The 17,445-nt window shown below is 51.6% G+C and overlaps 2 protein-coding genes across 8 annotated transcripts in view; one reads left to right on the forward strand and one right to left on the reverse strand.

Annotated features, from left to right (window-relative positions):
* Positions 1 to 11,902, forward strand: part of CHIT1 (chitinase 1) — a 35,202-nt gene extending 23,300 nt beyond the window's left edge. For all 4 annotated transcript variants that reach the window (XM_086693716.1, XM_086693717.1, XM_086693718.1 and 1 more), the window contains 10 exons: positions 843 to 872; positions 3,398 to 3,599; positions 4,194 to 4,250; positions 5,590 to 5,755; positions 5,986 to 6,110; positions 6,824 to 6,947; positions 8,817 to 9,002; positions 9,320 to 9,433; positions 10,772 to 10,898; positions 11,457 to 11,902. In XM_086693716.1, the coding sequence (XP_086549842.1) occupies positions 843 to 872; positions 3,398 to 3,599; positions 4,194 to 4,250; positions 5,590 to 5,755; positions 5,986 to 6,110; positions 6,824 to 6,947; positions 8,817 to 9,002; positions 9,320 to 9,433; positions 10,772 to 10,898; positions 11,457 to 11,692 (1,367 nt within the window). In that variant the 3' untranslated portion in view covers positions 11,693 to 11,902. The remainder of the gene's footprint in view (positions 1 to 842; positions 873 to 3,397; positions 3,600 to 4,193; positions 4,251 to 5,589; positions 5,756 to 5,985; positions 6,111 to 6,823; positions 6,948 to 8,816; positions 9,003 to 9,319; positions 9,434 to 10,771; positions 10,899 to 11,456) is intronic.
* Positions 9,723 to 17,445, reverse strand: part of ADORA1 (adenosine A1 receptor) — an 83,454-nt gene continuing 75,731 nt past the window's right edge. For 2 of the 4 annotated variants that reach the window (XR_003223357.2, XR_015245988.1), the window contains exon 3: positions 9,723 to 10,076. The gene's annotated coding sequence lies outside the window, so the exon portion shown is untranslated. Of the gene's footprint in view, positions 10,077 to 15,704; positions 16,426 to 16,542; positions 16,664 to 17,445 lie in introns of all 4 variants that reach the window. The other 2 variants (XR_015245989.1, XR_003223358.2) reach the window with 2 other exon arrangements.

The raw sequence follows: 17,445 nt of genomic DNA on the forward strand, positions 1-17,445 counted from the left end.
CCGGGTCCTGGAAGCCCAGAGTCGGTGAACACCACTGCGGTGGGTGGTTTTGTCTTTCCCACATTCTTAGGCTTCTGCTTTTGGTCCTTATGCAAGAGATGCCCCCTGCCAGCAGCTTCCCCAGACCCGTGCTGGTTGTCTTGCAAGAAAGCGAGCAGCCTGGGGGCCACGACCTTGGGTGACCTTGCAAGTTCTCTTGCCCTTGCAAGCCCTTGCAAGGCTTTATTGGGTGAATGGGAAAATTCAAGGTCATCAGAAAGGTGAAATAAATCTTTTTAAAGGAGTCCTGCCAAGCCTAGGTCTCCAAGCATGTTGGGAACTCAGCTAACCTTCTGTGAGGCGTGGCAGGAAAGCCACAGAATGTGGTAAATACTGGCTGTGAGCAGAGGCACAGAGGCCTCCCTGAGAGATAGGATCGCTGGCCTAACCCTTCCAAATTGGCTCTTTCCAGCCCCAGGACAGCCCCAGGTTTCCTGCCTGTTTGAAAAGGGAAACTTTCTCTCTGAAAACCTCACAAGTTAGTGGTTTTCCTAGATCTTTCTCAATACACACCGTCCTCCACTGGCGCTCTAGGGAGGGACAACCTCAACTCACGGAAACTTCCATCAGCTCTAGGACTAGTCTAGGCCAGGGAGGGGCCCCTGCCGTCTGGCCTGGGGGTGAAGGGATGGACACAGTGCCCTCCTGGGTCCCTTTTGGACAGAGAAGTTTGATTTGCGGGAAGCCATCCTGGGTCTAGCCCCCTTTGACCACCTCTACCCACTGTGTTTCAATAGGCATACAGGGCCCGGAAAAATGCAAATAACCTCGTAACCTCTGCCTTCTCTCCTGTGCTGTTACAGGTTTGATAGTTCTACTGATGATCCAATGGGGTAAGTGGTGCCTTTCCTTTGTCGTTTAAATGTTGATTTTATTTTTGAAAGAGAGAGGGAGACGGAGAATCCCACGCGGGCTCCTTGCTGTCGGCGCAGAGCCTCATGTGGAGCTCGAACCCACGAACTGTGAGATCGTGACCAGAGCCGAAATCAAAAGCTGGACTCCTAACCGACTAAGCCACCCAGGCGCCCCCATAAGGGGTGCCTTTCTTGAGGCTAGCCGTGGGTTCCCTCGGCCCCTTCCCTGGGCTCTGCCACCCTCCCCACCCACTCCCCCAGCCCCGCCCCCAACCCCACGCCAAGAGTTCTTGCCATGTTTCCGGTGAGGCCTCTCCTCCAAAGCTCAGCCCTCTGCAGGTGTCCTCATGCCCCACACCTTCTTCCAGGAAGATTCTTGCCTCCTCATCCACTAGCTGGACCACATGTCCACGGGGCCAGCTTCAATGTCAGCCTCGCTCAGGTCTTTCCTGAGGTCACTCCCTCCAACCTCTGTGCTCTCATATCTCTGAACACATTTTCCAGTATGTATGTCAGTGCTGCTAATTATTGGCATAGATGTCTCCCCGACCAGGCTGTGAGCTGCTGGAGGTGAGGAACCTAGGTCTTACCCAGCTCCGTGTCCCAGCCCCGTAACTCATACTCCCGTTTCTGTTGAACTGATGGCATGTAGGGCCTGGAGGAGCCAGGAGAGCTCTTCCTGTATCAGACGGGAGAGAGATCTCTGGGGGACGTTCAGCAACTTGGACGCTGGAGTTCCCTTCCCACCCCATCCCGCTCCCTGTGTGTCAGTGTCCCCAAGAATGTTGGCTCCTCGGACCCTCACCCTGAGGCTGGGCTGTGACATTAGACAACTATTTCCCCTCCTGGCCTCACAGGAGGCAACAGCCAGAGGCCACAGAAATAACAAACATGGGGAAGAAAGGTGGAAGGTTCCCAAAAAGTTTAAGTCCAAGCTGCTTCTGGGCATATGGTGTGGTATGATATATATATTAATGGAGTTTTATGTGAATGAAGGGTTTATATATGCAAAGCACTTAGAACAGAGTTTACTATCTGTTAGCACTGTTCAGAGTATTTAACATATTAACTCGCTGTCCATACAACAGTCCTTTGAGGTTGGTCGACTGATGGTCGTTGTCATGGTATGGAGGAGGAAGCTGAATTGCCTGGCTACAGAGCGGCAGAGTTGGGATTTCAAGCCAGGCATGAAAATTCCAGAGACCCTGTTCTTAACCACCGTACTTCATTGCCCCTATAGTACAAAAACCCATGCATAACGTTTTTTAACGTTTTATTTTTTTTAATTTATTTGAGAGAGAGAGAGAGAGAGAGCGCGCACAAGCAGGGGAGGGGCAGAGAAAGAAGGAGAGAGAGAATCCCAAGTAGGCTCTCTGTTGTCAGCACAGAGCCAAATGTGAGGTTCGACCTCACGAACCATGAGATCATGACCTGAGCCAAAATCAAGTCAGCGGCTCAATCGAATGAGGCACCCGGGCACCGCAGGATATTTGATATGATACGACAGGATATGATGTAAGAAGAGACTCCGGGCTTCTTCCTAGACGGTCCTACGATGTGTTCCCTGGGTTAACCCTTTGCTTTGGGGAGTTCACCAACCCTCCTCCTGTATCACTACAGGCTGTACTCTCAGCCCCCACTGGCAAGTTCTGGCAAGTTCTACTCCTAAGTGGCCTTTGGCTAGAGCCAGTGATGACCCAAGAACTCCAACTTCTCCTTCGGGAGCCACCGATCTGCCCGGGGGGGGGGGGGGGGGGTCCCAGATAGTCCTTCATGTGCTGGGTTCCCACACAGCCTCCTGTAGCCATTTTGCACCTTCTTCCCCCTCCCCTGATCTCTCAGTGGCCAAATGGAGGCTGGAGAGGACTGTGGAGAGATCCTGTTGGGACAAAAAGATGTCCTAGAGTTTAGACACTGGCCATAGATGTGCTCCAGTACAAACTCCCCATTCTGCCAAGTCCTTGGCATAAAATGTTGGCTTGTGCAAACCATACCCTCACAGACGACAAGTTCTAGAAGAGCCCTCAGAGACCACACAATCATTTTCAGATGGGGACCCTGGGCCAGGGCTGAAGGGGCAATTGGCCCAAAGTACATTTCTGGCAGATACAGGAGTAAAAACCAGCATTCTTGCTTTCTGGTTATCTGGTCAACCTAACATAGCACCGACCTCGGTGGGGGCCCTTGGCGCTAGATCAACCCCCTGGGAACAGACCCCCCCCCACCCACCCAACGAAAGTCCCCAAACTTTCTGAGGACTCCAGAAACAAGCTGCCTTTGAGTCGGACAAGTCAGACGCTTAACCGACTGAGCCAGCCAGGTTCCCCTGTATTTGCATTTTAATGAACATTCTGAAGTGTTCCAAGCAACATGTTGAAAGTCCTGCTTCTCCGCTGTCAGCCAATCAGGTGTCATGTTTAACACCCTCTGGCATTAGGTAGAGGGGGTCAGTCCTCAGCAGACCCTTCTGACCACCATTTCTTTTCTTGGCCCCAAATGGCCAGGCTCTGCTGCAAAGCTGGTCTGCTACTTCACCAACTGGGCTCAGTACAGACAGGGAGCTGCTCGCTTCTTGCCCAAGGATGTGAACCCCAATCTGTGCACCCACCTCATCTATGCCTTTGCGGGCATGACCAATCACCAGCTCAGCTCCATAGAGTGGGATGATGAGGTTTTCTACCAGGAGTTCAACGGCCTGAAGAAGATGTGAGTTGCACTGGACGGGGATGGGGGTTGGTGGAGGCAGGTACCTCTTTCCAGAGCCAAAAGCCTTCCCCAGCACTGCAATCCTGCTACAGACCTGCTGTGTGGCTTTGGGCAAGTCACATCACCTCTCTGGGCTTTCCTGTGCTTATACGGGAGGAGTAGAGGTAGATAGGGACTCCTGAAGGGCCCTTCCATTTAGGTCTAGGTGGGATCTGGCTTGGGAAACTGTTTTCTCTGCTGGGAATGTATGCCCTTCTTCCTCCTACAATCTATGCGTTTTTTCAGCTCCCGTGTTATCACCCTCTTGACAAAGCCGCTCTGCGGATACGCCCTGATCTCTCTTCCTGAGTTCTTCATGTGTATGTCTCCCCAGCCAGATAGGAGGCCCTTGAAGACAAGAGCATACTGTTTCTTTCCCAATCTAGAGCTCCCCTCATCCAGGATCTATGCGTAGGGACTTACACCTTCCCCCCACCCCATCAGTGCCCATCAGGGCACCCACAACCCCTTGCTTTCCCAGTCCGTGAGGTGAGCCTGGGGAACTGGCTGGGCATTAAAACCTGCAAATTCTGGCATTTGTCTTATCTTTCCCAGGAATCCCAAGCTGAAGACACTGCTTTCCATCGGGGGCTGGAACTTTGGCACTCAGAAGTGAGTTGACCACGGCACCTGTATGGCAGAGCCACTTGGGTGGTGACCTGACTCACTGGCAAGAGAGAACCCGGCCAGTGGGTTCTGGGAATCAGGCCAGGTGGAATATAGTCAGGGTGGGGGATCAGGAGGGCGGCCTGGACTCTGGGGGCTGACCTTCCTCCTGGGCTCGTGGTGCCTCATCGGGAGGGCTGTGGAGGGGGCTGAGCTCTGACTGTTACACATCCGGTCTTGCCGGGAGCACGGGAGAGATCCTGGCCTCTTTCCAGGCCTCAGTGTCTTCCTCCATGAAATGGGTACAGGGAGAGTCCCAACTAACCTCAGACAACATACAGTGACGATATTTCCTGAGCTCTGAGACAGGATATCTTGTTTGAGAATTTTTGTTCCACTTCTGGGTGTCAAAGGCAGTCTGTGAGAACGAGCTCGGATGCCAAACTGTGGGCATTTTTGAGGAATAGGACGTTTTTGAGGAATTCGGGAGATGATGGAATGGGACATATGAAACTAGACTTTTCCTAGAAAGTCCACAATATATGGTTCCCAAAGTTCTAAACTACTCTTTCTAAAACTTTTTGGATCATGAGCCCTTTTGAAAACCTGATAAAATTTATGACCCACCTTCCCCAATCTTTTATTGGAATGAGGGGATTCTTAGCCTGGGGTTCCCAGGCACATGGACCCCACTTAAGTGCTGCTATTAATTAAATCAGTAAATGAATAGAAAACCAATTAAAGTAGGATCCGTCTATAAATACCTCGAGACACTTATAGGGATCTTGGGAATCAGGAGGATGTGGGGAGGGGGTTCCTGGGGCAGCTTGGGATTTTAAGGGCCTCCAGACAAGTCACAGTAATGGCACAAAGCATTTTACAAGTGTGAGTTTGAAGAAAATGACCACATTGACCCACCAGAGAACAAAAGCAGCAGGTTTCCAGGTTACTCAGCTCTTTCTACTTCCCTTTGTGCTCATATTAGAAGCTGTTCCCTCCTTTCTAAACCTCTACCCTGGGGTGACAGCCGGCTCTGATTCAGGGGACCACAATTCCCTGAGCAGGCACAAGGCAGTAGGCGTGTGGAGGGAGTTTGGGGAGGCAGAGCTCCTGGCAAGTCACTGTGCCCTGGGGGCCGGACACCCTTCTAGACGGTCCCTTTCCTTAGGCCTGGCTGGTAAGTCAACAGCAAATATCCCAGCAGCATCTGAAGCAGCCCTCCCAGCATCCTCCTGGCCTGAACAGCCAGCCACAAATATCCTGCGTAGTTTCTCGTCTGCCTGTGAGGGAGAGAGTGGCCTCCTGTCAGCAAAACAGGCCCATACTGCCCTTCATCACCTCGCAGATTCACAGATATGGTGGCTACAGCCAACAACCGTCAGACCTTCGTCAACTCAGCCGTTAAATTTCTGCGCAAATATGATTTTGATGGCCTTGACCTTGACTGGGAGTACCCAGGGAGCCGGGGGAGCCCTCCTTCGGACAAGCAGCGCTTCACAGCCCTGGTGCAGGTATGGTTGGGGGTCACCCAGTTGGCCTGGGGTGGGGGGGGGCCCAGATTGGTGGCCTCACCGGACAGGCCGGTGCTGTTCTGTCCCCAAGGTCTGTTGCTTCGGGTATGTGCAGAGCCCAGACGAGCCCTGCAGTCAATTTTCAGACTCCTGAGAGTGAACATCTGCCTGGGGCCCACAGGGGCCAGCCTGGCCCCTGCCTTTGTGTTCACTGTGAGCCACCTCTGCAGGACCTGGCCGCTGCCTTCCAGCGGGAAGCCCAGACGTCAGGGAAGGAACGCCTCCTTCTGAGCGCAGCCGTCCCGGCCGGGAGAAAGAACATCGAGGCTGGATACGAGGTGGACAAAATTGCTCAGTGAGTCTCAGGCCGATGGCGTGGAACGTGTGTTCTCTGAGGTGGGAGAGACCGAGGTCGGGCTGAGTCGCCTCAGGAGTAGAGCAGATGGTCACCTGCAATGTACCGTCTGGGGAAAGGTCTACCCCTCCACCAGCAGATCCAGGAAGGATTTGCTCACGCTGTCTGCTTACTCCAGTGTCCTGGAGTCTCTCTTTTGGAATCCTTGCCCTTTTCTTTGGGAACTCGGTCTTAACATCAAGCACCCTGGGAGCACAAGAGTGAAACCAAGAGGACAAGTCGTCTGGCTCTCTGCACCTCAAGGTGTTGAGCGTTAGAAATGCGGAATCTCGGGCCCTACCCCAGGCCTCCTAAAATTAGAGCCCACACTTTAATGGTGTTCCCGGGTGATTCACGTGCACACGAAAGTTTTAACAACACTGAGCTAGATTTCCCTCCCAAAAGGTAAGAGTACAAGGCGTCCTGAGAGTGCTGTGGGGAGGATGCCAAAGACAGGAGCTGCCAACCCCCCAGTCTGAATGACGATGACTTCAATCTTGGCGGGTTGGGGGGAACTAGGGAGAGCTGTCTAATCCCCTCTCCCGGGACCAGGCGGGAGCCTGCACCACTGCCTCTTACCGCGAGGGCCCTTCCCAGGCCACACCCTGAGGGCAGGCGGGAGCAGTGAGGGACTGCTCACTAGCCCGTCACCCCTCTCTCCATGCCTCCTGCAGGAGCCTGGATTTCATCAGCCTTATGGCCTACGACTTCCATGGCTCTTACGAGAAGACCACAGGACATAACAGCCCCCTCTACAAGAGGCAGGGAGAGAACGGGGCAGTGGCCGAACTCAACGTGGTGAGTGGCTGCAGAGGTGAGGCGGGTCCCCCCATCCGCAGGCCCTGTCAGGTGGCCTCTTTTGAGCCTCGAGGCCCTAGTGGAAAAGAAAGGCAGGATAACCAAGCAGGGCACAGAGGAGGCTGGACTTTTCCTTTCTTTGCTTGTTTATTTCCTGTTCTGTGCCAGTGCTGAGGGGAAGCCTTACTTCTCTGTAGCCTCCTGGCTGTTGTTCGACACAGCAAACCAACTGAATGACATCAAATAACGCAGTGGCTATTTGGGAAGCCGTCTTTGAGCTTGAATGTCTGGCAAAAATGACCTCTTGCTTCCTTCACCTCCTCTACCCCATTTCCTTCAAAACAATGGGTAACCATTCACTCCTTGTCACTGATTCACCTTCAGTGACGAGCCGCCTCCACCCCCTACCCCAGCACGTGGAAAGGGCAGGTTGGGTTTCAGACTGGGGTGAGTGGTGGGCTCCTGCCCAACTCGCCCTCGCCAAGCAGCCTGGAGGGTTTTTATAAGCCCACTCAACACTTTGAAAGTTAAGAACAACCATATTATTTCTTCTTTTAAAACAAACCAAAACAGCCCTAAATTAAAGTGCTTTTTAATTTGGGGGAGCCCACGTCTTGGTGTATCGGCTGGGGTAGAACAATCTAGGCTTCTGTGGCTCTTTCACATATAAGGGAGCCATCTGTGAGTGCTTGAGTCAGGAATCCATAATTCACACTGAGCCCAGACCCCTCCACCCCCATCAGGAAAACTGTATGGGTCCTGGGGGAAGCCAGCCCAGCTCGGCGGCTCGACACCCAAAGACATTCAGCTGACAGGTGAGGGCCCCGAAATCCCACCAGCACCCTGTTCCCCCAGCTGTATGCTCTGGATCCACGCAGGGGGAGGGAGGCTTTTCTCTTCTTACAAGGAGACCTTCTAGTCTCTATACTGTGTGTCCGGGACTGCCTCCGGCCAGAGGGGGACTTTTCTGAACTTACACAAGGTGCCATAGAGCGGAGCAGGGGGCCTTGACCTCTGCCTTTGAATAAGCTCCCATCTGATCAGAGATAAATCACGTAGACCAGCAAAAAGAAATAAATACGAATACACGTAGTGAAAAATGTTCCTGACTTAAGTGCTAAGAGGGTGCAGAGTAACAGGAGGACTTGTACTTGAACAGAGTGGCTTCCTGGGGGAAGTGAGCCTGTAATCCTGGCTTAAGGGAAGAATCTTCATTATTCATTTATCTCACATACGGATGTTGGGTACCTCCTCATGCCACAGGCTGGGGGTGTTACGTGAAGTAATACACGATGGGGTCGGTCCCATCCAGAGGCAAATGAGGCAGCCGTGTACTCATTTGTTCTTTCTATTTGAGCATCTAAGTGTCAAGCATTGTTCGAGGCACGAGGGATACAGAGATAAATAAAACGGGACCCCATTCCCTGCTCTTGTACTCTGGGTGAGACCTAGAACAACAATAATGCATATGATGAGCATGATCGCAGCTTTCCTTTACTGCACTATGCTGGGCCTTCCACGTGCATTACATCTTTTCGTTCTTGCCATTTCTATCGCTTCCATTTTACACACAGGAAGCCCGAGGCTCAGCAAGGTTAAGTTGTTGAGTGAGGAAGGGATCTCGGCCGCTTTGCTCACTGAGGTATCCCAAGCATAGAGCCTGGCCACAATGGGCCATCAATAAATATTTGCCCCGTGAATGGTTGTCTGACTCCAATGGTTGTCTGGGGTCGAGGGTCTAAGACAAGACCTAAAGAAGACAGGACGGTGTTGGAACACTAAAGCCCATCGGAAGCCCGCAGCCTTAGATGACCAGAACCAGGCCAAAGGCAAAGTAAATTAACCCTTTCCCTCCTTCTCCATCACCAGGACTTTGCCGTGCAACTCTGGGTGCAGAAGGGGACCCCTGCCAACAAACTGATCCTTGGCATGCCTGCCTATGGCCGATCCTTCACCCTGGCCTCCCCATCAAACACTGGAGTGGGGGTCCCAGCCACAGGGCCTGGAACCCCTGGTCCCTTCACCAAAGAGGGAGGGCTGCTGGCTTACTATGAGGTGGGAAAACCCCACGGGGCCCCGAGTATGGGCTGGGGTGGGGGGTGCTCCTACTCCCATAGTTTCTGAGTGAGGATGCCAAGAGCAGCAAATTCTGGCCAAGTGAAGCCCAACCCCTTTATGCCATCTTGGATTATCCTTAAACCCCAGTGCCTCATTGAATCCAGGGTTCTAGGTCACTCAATCTAGAACCCCCTACGTTCTCCAGACTTCCTCAGATAGGAATTTTCCAATCTCTAGTCTCCTCTGGGCAAAGAGGCACAGATGTCTGTGGTGCCCCCTGCCTCTGCCCCAGCTCTGCCCTCTGCTCCTAACAGGTCTGCTCCTGGAAGGGGGCCACTAAGCCCAGAACCATGGACCAGAAGGTGCCCTATGCCTTCAAGGGCAACCAGTGGGTGGGTTTTGATGATGTGGAGAGCTTCAAAACCAAGGTGAGGCCCAGCCCTGCTGGGAGGGGGGGTGGTCCTGGATGGGTCCAGGTCAATAACATTGAATAATGGCATCCAGAACCTCTCCAAAGAGGAATCTCCTCTGAAACATTTCACAAGTCTTCGTGTGATAGCATTTTGTATTTTTACCAACTATTGATTAAGAAAAGGCATGATCACAAAAAATTGCCCTACGTTAAGTACCACTCTTGAAAGAATTTGTATTTTATTACATATATGTTTGCATTTAATAAAATACAAATTCTACAGACATACGAAGAGGAGAAATACATACAGTGAGATATATCATTTTATTCAGCTCAATGACAACATTTGTGCATGCTCAGATTACAGACCTTTTGATTTACTTATATGACTCCCCACTCCTGCCCAGTATCAGCGGCTCAAAACAAGTGTATTTGTGTGCTTCCATGCCTCTCTCCCCCATGAGATCACGAACTCCTGCAGAGGCACCTGCTCTGGTTTGTCTATCCGGACATCTCATGTCAGCTGTGATGCAGGGCAGACAGTGGCCGGTCCCTCTAGAGGTGTAGACAAAGCGCTCTGGGAGAATTGCGAAGGGAGTGTGATCCTGGCGGCGGGGAGATGGGAGAAGGGATCACGGTGGAAGCGTCTTCGAGAAGGTCTGAAAACAGAAGGGCGAGGAAACTGAGAAGCAAAGACATGTGGGGAGGAGAGGCCAGGCTGGACTCCGAAAACAAGCTGTCGGCCCTCACCGCTGGAGGGGAAGTAGCCAGGATGGGAGACTGGGGCCAGCAAGGGCTCCAGACCAGCCCTACTCTCCAACTCCCCTCATGGCGTGTTAGGCTTAGGGGACGGGGAAACCCACTTGCGGGAACACACAGCCATTCACTGGGGAAACCCCAGGGATCTGGTGGAGGAAAGAAGGCCCTCAGGGAGGACAAAGACTTAAAGACAGGAAATCGTTCAGATCTCTGGGGAAGCTTTGTCATCCCTATGGGAACTGGACTCGTCACAACCCGCAGGCCGTGCCCCCAAACACAGCAGCTCAGCACAGAAAAGACGGAGTTGTCAAAGCTTGCGACCTAGGGAAGTTCACACACCCATCCATTCCTCAAACCCCCACGCTCACCCTCACCCTCACCCAGGCCATGCTCCTGTTGAGAGGGGAGGATTCCAGAGGGATCAGGACTCAGTCGCCTAGGCTTCCCGCCCAGGGCTGTGTCCAGAAGTCTTGACCACTCATGACCTGGGGGTGCTGGAAAAAGAGCCCTATCCAGATGAGGAAGCGGGTTCTGGGACGGGCCGGGCCGGGTTCCCCCGGGGTTCCTCCACCTGCGCCTTGCTCCTTGTGCACAGGCTAGGTACCTGAAGCAGAAGGGACTGGGTGGCGCCATGGTGTGGGCGCTGGACATGGACGACTTCGCTGGCTTCTTCTGTAACCAGGGCCCGTATCCCCTCATCAAGACACTGCAGCTGGAGCTGAGTGAGTGAGGGGCCAGGGACCAGAGGCAGAATTCGCGGGAAGACTAGGAACACCCCCTCCCTGAACTACAGGTCCTGGCTCCTTCTGGAGAAATACCCTTATTCCGATCCTGTGATTTCCCAAATTTCATGCACCCCCAGGGGCCAAGGAAACTTTGGAAGCCATTCTCTTTTCAGGCTCTTCTTCCCCTTTCTGACGGCAGCAACGCCTGTCCAGGGCTTGCCTCTGGGGGCCCTCAGCCAGGGAGCTGCAGCTTTGCACCTCTCTTTTCAAAGAGAAAGCCTGCGCTCACCTGGAGCGCAAGACCCCCGGAGGCCCTCGCCAGTGTGTGGCTGGTCTTTGCAGATGATAGATGGCCACTGGCACCCCCGTGTTTTCTGTTGAGCTGCGCTGCAGCTCTAAGTGTGGCTGTCGGGCACCTGGCTGTGCTCTGCCTTTGGGTAGGGGGAGTGGTGAGGTATTGAGCCACAGCCTGCCTGTGGTGGTTGCCTGTGTGCTTGGCCTGTGGGTTTGGGATCTCTTGGGGGAGGCTTGGCTGAATGTTCGCTGTCTCCCCAGGTCTTCCTTTAGGCCCGCCAGGACCTGAAGTCCCCGCACCAGACCAGCCTTCTGAACCTGAGAGTGGCCCCAGCCTCGAACAAGACACCTTCTGCCGGGGCAAAGCTGACGGGCTCTACCCCAACCCTGGGGACCAGTCCAGCTACTATAGCTGTGCAGGGGGGCGGCTATTCCAGCAAAGCTGCCCAGCGAGCCTGGTGTTCAGCTCCTCCTGCAAATGCTGCACTTGGAGTTGAGTGCCCAGGGTCCCTGCAGCCGCAGCCACCGGGCCAGGCGCTAGGGTCACTCCACAGTCTGCCTCTGCAGCTCTCCCTGGGGGCTACAATCCTAGAGACCTCCCTGTGGCTTTTCTGTATCCAAGCTTTCTGCTCTCAGCCTTGAGTTCCTTTTCCTATGATCCTTCTGGACCTGTTACTTGCAAAATAAATCTATGGTTTGCTCCCCACGGTCCCCGGGTGTGGTGACTTACAGAACCTCTCTAAGCACACTGTCAGTTCAAAACTGGGAAGGTGGGGAAGCCAAGAGGCAAGGGTGGCCTAAGGCATGCATAGGTCTGAGCCAGGCAGGAAGGCAGGCCCTTCAGGGTGCCCACATTCCAGTGGGCAGCTCTCAAGGCACTGGTGACTTCGCTGGAGAGCTTTTCCTGCTGGCCTCCACTTGGGTGTTATTCCCAAGATTCACACTAGATGGCAGCAGAAAAGAGCTTTTCCTTGCCTTAGGGCTCTGCAATGGCCACCCAGCATTAAGAATCCAAACCCCAGGTAGGTATTCAGGGCTCACTTTGAGATAAATCCTGTTTTAGGCCTTCTATCACCTACTGCTCCTATATGCCAGACAAAAGAGGGACAATTATTATCTTCATTTTACAGGTATTTAAACAGAAGGCTAACTAACCCAGTTCCGAGTCCAGAACTGAGTCCTAAATGGGCCACGTTGCACACACAGTATCCCGGATAACCGAGCAATGCAAATGGTCTCTGCAGCTTTGGGTTGAAGCCTGGTTGTTCCATTGGAAGAAAATCTGCACGTAACCTAATGGTCCATCTTGCCATGCACTCACCCAAGCTGGGTTTTGGGGTGGGACTCAGGCAGGCAGCAGGAGATGGGGACACGTAGGAGAGAGGAGGTGACCTGGCCCTTCACCCTAGTACAGCCGGTACCAGATCCCTATAAAAATGACCTCCCCGCTTCTACTCCCCGCCTGTCCTCGGGCCTTTACAAATCTGTTCTTCTTCGGCCCCGAGCACAGGTCTGCTCACCACACATGCCCTTCCTTTGAGGTCTCAACTCGAAGGGGACGCGCCAGGCCTGACAAGAGCCTCCTAACTGCTCAGAATGGTGTCCAGGGTGGAGGTTTCCTTTTGGGGGGTGCAGAGCTGGCTTCTGGCTCTGTCACCTGCTAGCGGTGTGACTTGAGGCCAGGAAACAGAACCTCATCACCTCATCTGTTGGGTGGAATTAAGCCTCGTCGTCATGATCAGCACTCACTCTTCCCTCCCTCTTCCCATCTCTGTCCTCTCTTTACCTTCTGTGGGCTGGGTAAGTCAAGAATCTAGCAGAGAGTCTCCTTGTAGCAGAATTTATGGGTCCCCAAACAGCCCAAGTCCCCCTACATCGTCAATGTGACATTGGTGCTACCTTCATGTTGAGGACAGTTTTAAGCAGGGCTTCTCTCTGATCTTCTCCAAACCCATGGTCCCTGTGTCAGCTCAGGCCAGTGCCACTTGTCACCCTGCCTCCTGCCCCTCCTTTGTCCAGGCCAACCTCCATCTAGCCCCCAGCTCAACGTTTCTAAATTTTGGATCAAATCCTAACACTTCCCTTACTTAAGAGATGCCAACAGCTTCCGGTGGACAGAGTCAAGTCTCCATCATCAGCATAGAGTCAAAACCCTCCATTAGGCCCCAGCCTCATCCCTTGGTCTCATTTCCTTTCATCCCACCCCAGTTTGGTGGCCGGGTCCCCAGACCACCTTGCTCAGCCATCCTGGCTTCTCATGAGAAACCTCCCATAGTCTGTCATCACCCCTGTGAGGTTTGAGCCCCAGCCCCAAAGCAAATACTACTTTTAAACTAAACTTTCTCCCTTGACTTATCAGACTGCCCCACCAGCCCCACACAATCCACTTATAGACTAGGGGACACACCCCTGTACAGAGCCGGCCTTTCGAGTCAGATGCTAATGCTGCTTGAGTTGTTGGGGGGATCAGCTTTGAGTAATAGCGTTTGAAAAGGATTTTTGTGTCACTCATGTCTTGGTGGCTTAACCCATGAATGTCTGGCCACTCTCCCTAACAGCAATGACCACTCTCAGCCCCATGAAGGACAGGTCCCTCTGACCTTCTCTCTGAGGACGTTCATAGCGTTCACCACCATGTCTAATACACCTGCCGGAACCCAGGCAAACAGTTAAGCCCCATCCCTTCTCCCAACTGGGACCAAGCTCTCCTGGGGGGCCGGCAGGCCCCCACCGCCACAGGTACCCACTTCCAAATGTACCACACCCTACGTGAGCAGTGAAACTCTATTGTTTTTATTGTGGTTTAATTTTGAAATCTACCATATAGACCAAAGAGTGTTTCAACTATGTATGCTCAGTATCTCCCATGAGTCTGTCACCCAGGCAAGGAAACAGAACATTGCCAGTACCTTCAAAACTACTGATGCGCTTCTCCCTAATCCTACACCCTTCTATCTCGATTTTGATTATTCATTCCCTCGTCTTCTTATAGCTTTATCAACTGTGCGTATATTCCTAGACTAGAAGTTGTTTATTCTAGACTATTTTGAACCTTATATAAATAGAAGCGTGCTGTGTGGTGCTTTCTCTGGCTCACTTCTTATCTTCACTTAGCCAGAGCTCACCCTATTCACTGCTGCATAATTTTCTACCACATGCCATGCCAAAATCTCTACTTTCTGCTATCAGGACACATGGGTGTTGTTTCCAGTTTGGGGCTAACGTGGACCACATTGCTACAAACACTTTTGAGCCTGTCTATTGGTACCCATGTGTACGATTTGGGACACATGCGAGTTCAACTTTCCTAGGTGCGGGCAGAGTTTTCCCAAAGTGGACATACAGCCACTCCCTACCATTGCAGTGTTCCTAGTGAACCCCATCCTCACCATTCCTACGCCCTACTTTACGCTGATCTGTGAGGTGTAAAAACGGCATCTCACTCAAGTTTAAACTCGCATTGCCTTAATTACTTACATTTCAGCATCTTCTTACGTCTACAAGCTATTTGTGTTTGTTCTTTTGTGAATAATAACCTGTTGTGTCGCTTGCCCATGTTTCTATTGTGTTGTCTCTTTCTTATTGAAATGTAGCAGTTCTTTACCTATTCTGAACACGGATCTTTGATGTAGGTTTGACCATATCTTTTCCCAGTTTGAGGTGTGGCTTTTCATTTTTTGGGTATTGTTTAAGGTAGTTACCTTTGCCAGTCCTATCCCTTATGGTTTGTGCTTCCTGCATTTTGTTTAAGAAGTCTTTTTCTAGGGGCGTCTGGCTGGCTCAGACAGAAAAGCATGTGACTCTTGATCATAGGGTTGTGAGTTCAAGCCCCACGCTGGTTGCAGAGATTACTTAAATTAAAAAAAAACAACAACAAAACAGGGCACCTGGGTGGCTTAGTCGTCGGTTAAGTGTCTGAATCTGAATCTTGATTTCAGCTCAGGTCATGATCCTCTGATTCGTGGGATCAAATCCCACATCAGGCTCTACACTGACAGCACAGAGCCTGCTTGGGATTCTCTCTCTCCGCCTGTCCCTGCCCCCCTTGTGCCCCCCCCCAAATAAATAAGTAAACTTAAAAAAAAAGAAAGAAAGAAATCTCACGATTCATCGGTTCCAGCCCCACCTCAGGCTCTATGCTGACAGTGCAGAGCCTGCTTAGGATTCTCTCTCTGCCCCTCCCCCACTTGTACTGTCTCTGTCTCTCTCAAAATAAATAAACTTTAAAAAATAAATTAAATTAGATTTTCTGGCTAATTGTTGCTAACCTATAATAACATCACTGACATTTGGAAACTAATGCTATGTCCAGGAAACTTTTCAAACCCTCTTACTAACTTTAATGATCATTCTGCAGAGTGTTCTATGTAGACAATCGTATTATCTACACGAATAAGTTTTGTTTCTTCCATTCCAAGCCTTATGCCTTTGTTTATTTTTCTAGTTGACTGTGCTAGCTGAGGCCTCCAATTCAGTGGTGAATAAAAGCAGTGATAATGGGCATCTTACCTTGTTCCTGGCCTGAAAGGGGATGTTTGCAACATCTCACCGTTAAGTATGCGATTTATCGTAAGTTTTTCACAAACATCTTCTATGAGACTAAGGAAGTTTGCTTCTACTCTTGGTTTCCTGAGAGTTTCCATAAGAAGGGCTGTGAATTTTTTCAGGAAGCTTTTATTTTCAATAGATTTTTGCTTTTATTCTGTTCATAAAGCAAATTACATTCATCAGTTTTCCCCCTGTTACATTCATCTTGCATTCCTAGGAGTAATCCAACATGGCCCTGATGGGTTATCTCTCCCGTGCATCGCCGGATCTGGCCAATACTGTGTTTCACATTTTTGTGTTTATATATTAATAACAAGATGGGCCTGCGTGTTTTCTTTCTCACACGCTAGGATGCCCTTGCCATCACCGCTACCGGCCAGGCTAATAATAAACCGACTTAGGGTATCAATGTTTTGCTGGCCTCATTAACGAGTTAAGGAGCTTCCCTCTTTCCACTCTCCAGATGAGTTGTGTCCCAGGACTTCTCTGTTCCTTGAATGGTAGCTGTCACCAGGAAAGCCATCTCAGCTCCATGCTTTCTTGAGGCTCATTTGTAAGTGCTGATTCGATGTCCTATAGTGGTCGCAGAACCGTCGCATTTCTGATTTTGTCTTGAGCAGGCCGAGAGCTGAACTCACTAAGGGTCAAGAAGCCTGCAGTCCCCTGGTTAAAAAGCCCTAATCTGAGATAAAGTCAGGGAGGTTGCTGGTTGTCTCTCCCTTCCATCTGTCCCTCCCAAGTGGCCCTTGACAGGGAGCAGCTAGAGGCCGCCCGGGCATCCCCTTGCCAGGTCACGCACCTGCTCCGAGGCCAGGCCCTGGTCCAGTGCGGAATTACCACCGTGGAGCACTCCTTATGCTCATCCCACTGTCTGCTGTTGTGTTCAGAGCTTGGTGCAAAGAGAAAATAGCCAGATTCTTCTTCATTAATTCAGTGATTTGGGCAAAAAAAAAAAAAAAATGTGTTTAAAAACTTGTCGCAGGGAGAGAAAGATGGCTTCCAAAGGCCCCCTGTTGAATTCCTTTTGGGCGTTGCCATTCTATTTAGCATGGGAGTGGGGAGAAGGGAACAGACATTCCTGCCAGGCCCCTGCCCCTCGGCCCCTACCATATGGCAGTGATAAACTGATGAGACCAGGCAACCAGGAGGCCAGGCTTAGCTAAGGACACCCTCCCAGTCTTCCCACCCCCTTGGGCCCTTCATTCCAAGAAGGGACACTGAAGGGGCCACCTGAGAATGGGAGGCATCAAAGGAAAATGGCAGGAGGACCCAGTGCCTATAACTTCTGCCATCACTACAACTTGCCCTTGATCTTCTGGAGCAGAGCCTCTAAGGCACCAAGGAGCCAGACCCCTCCAAATCAGACCAGCCCCACGGGCTGGGGGGGTCTTGTTTTCCCTAAGCGCCTTCCTGGCATCTAATTTGAGATCCTTGATCGCTTCTCGGCCTTTTGGGCAAGATCAAGTGTAATTTGAGATCCTTGAGCTGTAGTAATAGTTCATGTGACCTTATTTCGGCCTCTGTGAGGATGAAAATCTCTACCTTATTCATTTTTAAAGTTAGCTCTCTGTTTGTCCCACGTGGCTTCTCTGTGTCCATGGATAAGTCTTGGACCGCCTTCCAGTGCACAACCCAGGGCTCCCCTCAGCCCTGCCCCACTGAAAGGCAGACCTTGAGCATAAGGGGCTCAGACTCTGGAACA

Source organism: Puma concolor, chromosome E4 (genome assembly GCF_028749965.1).
Source record: "Puma concolor isolate L17-30 chromosome E4, mPumCon1.1.hap2, whole genome shotgun sequence".
Lineage (NCBI taxonomy): Eukaryota > Metazoa > Chordata > Mammalia > Carnivora > Felidae > Puma > Puma concolor.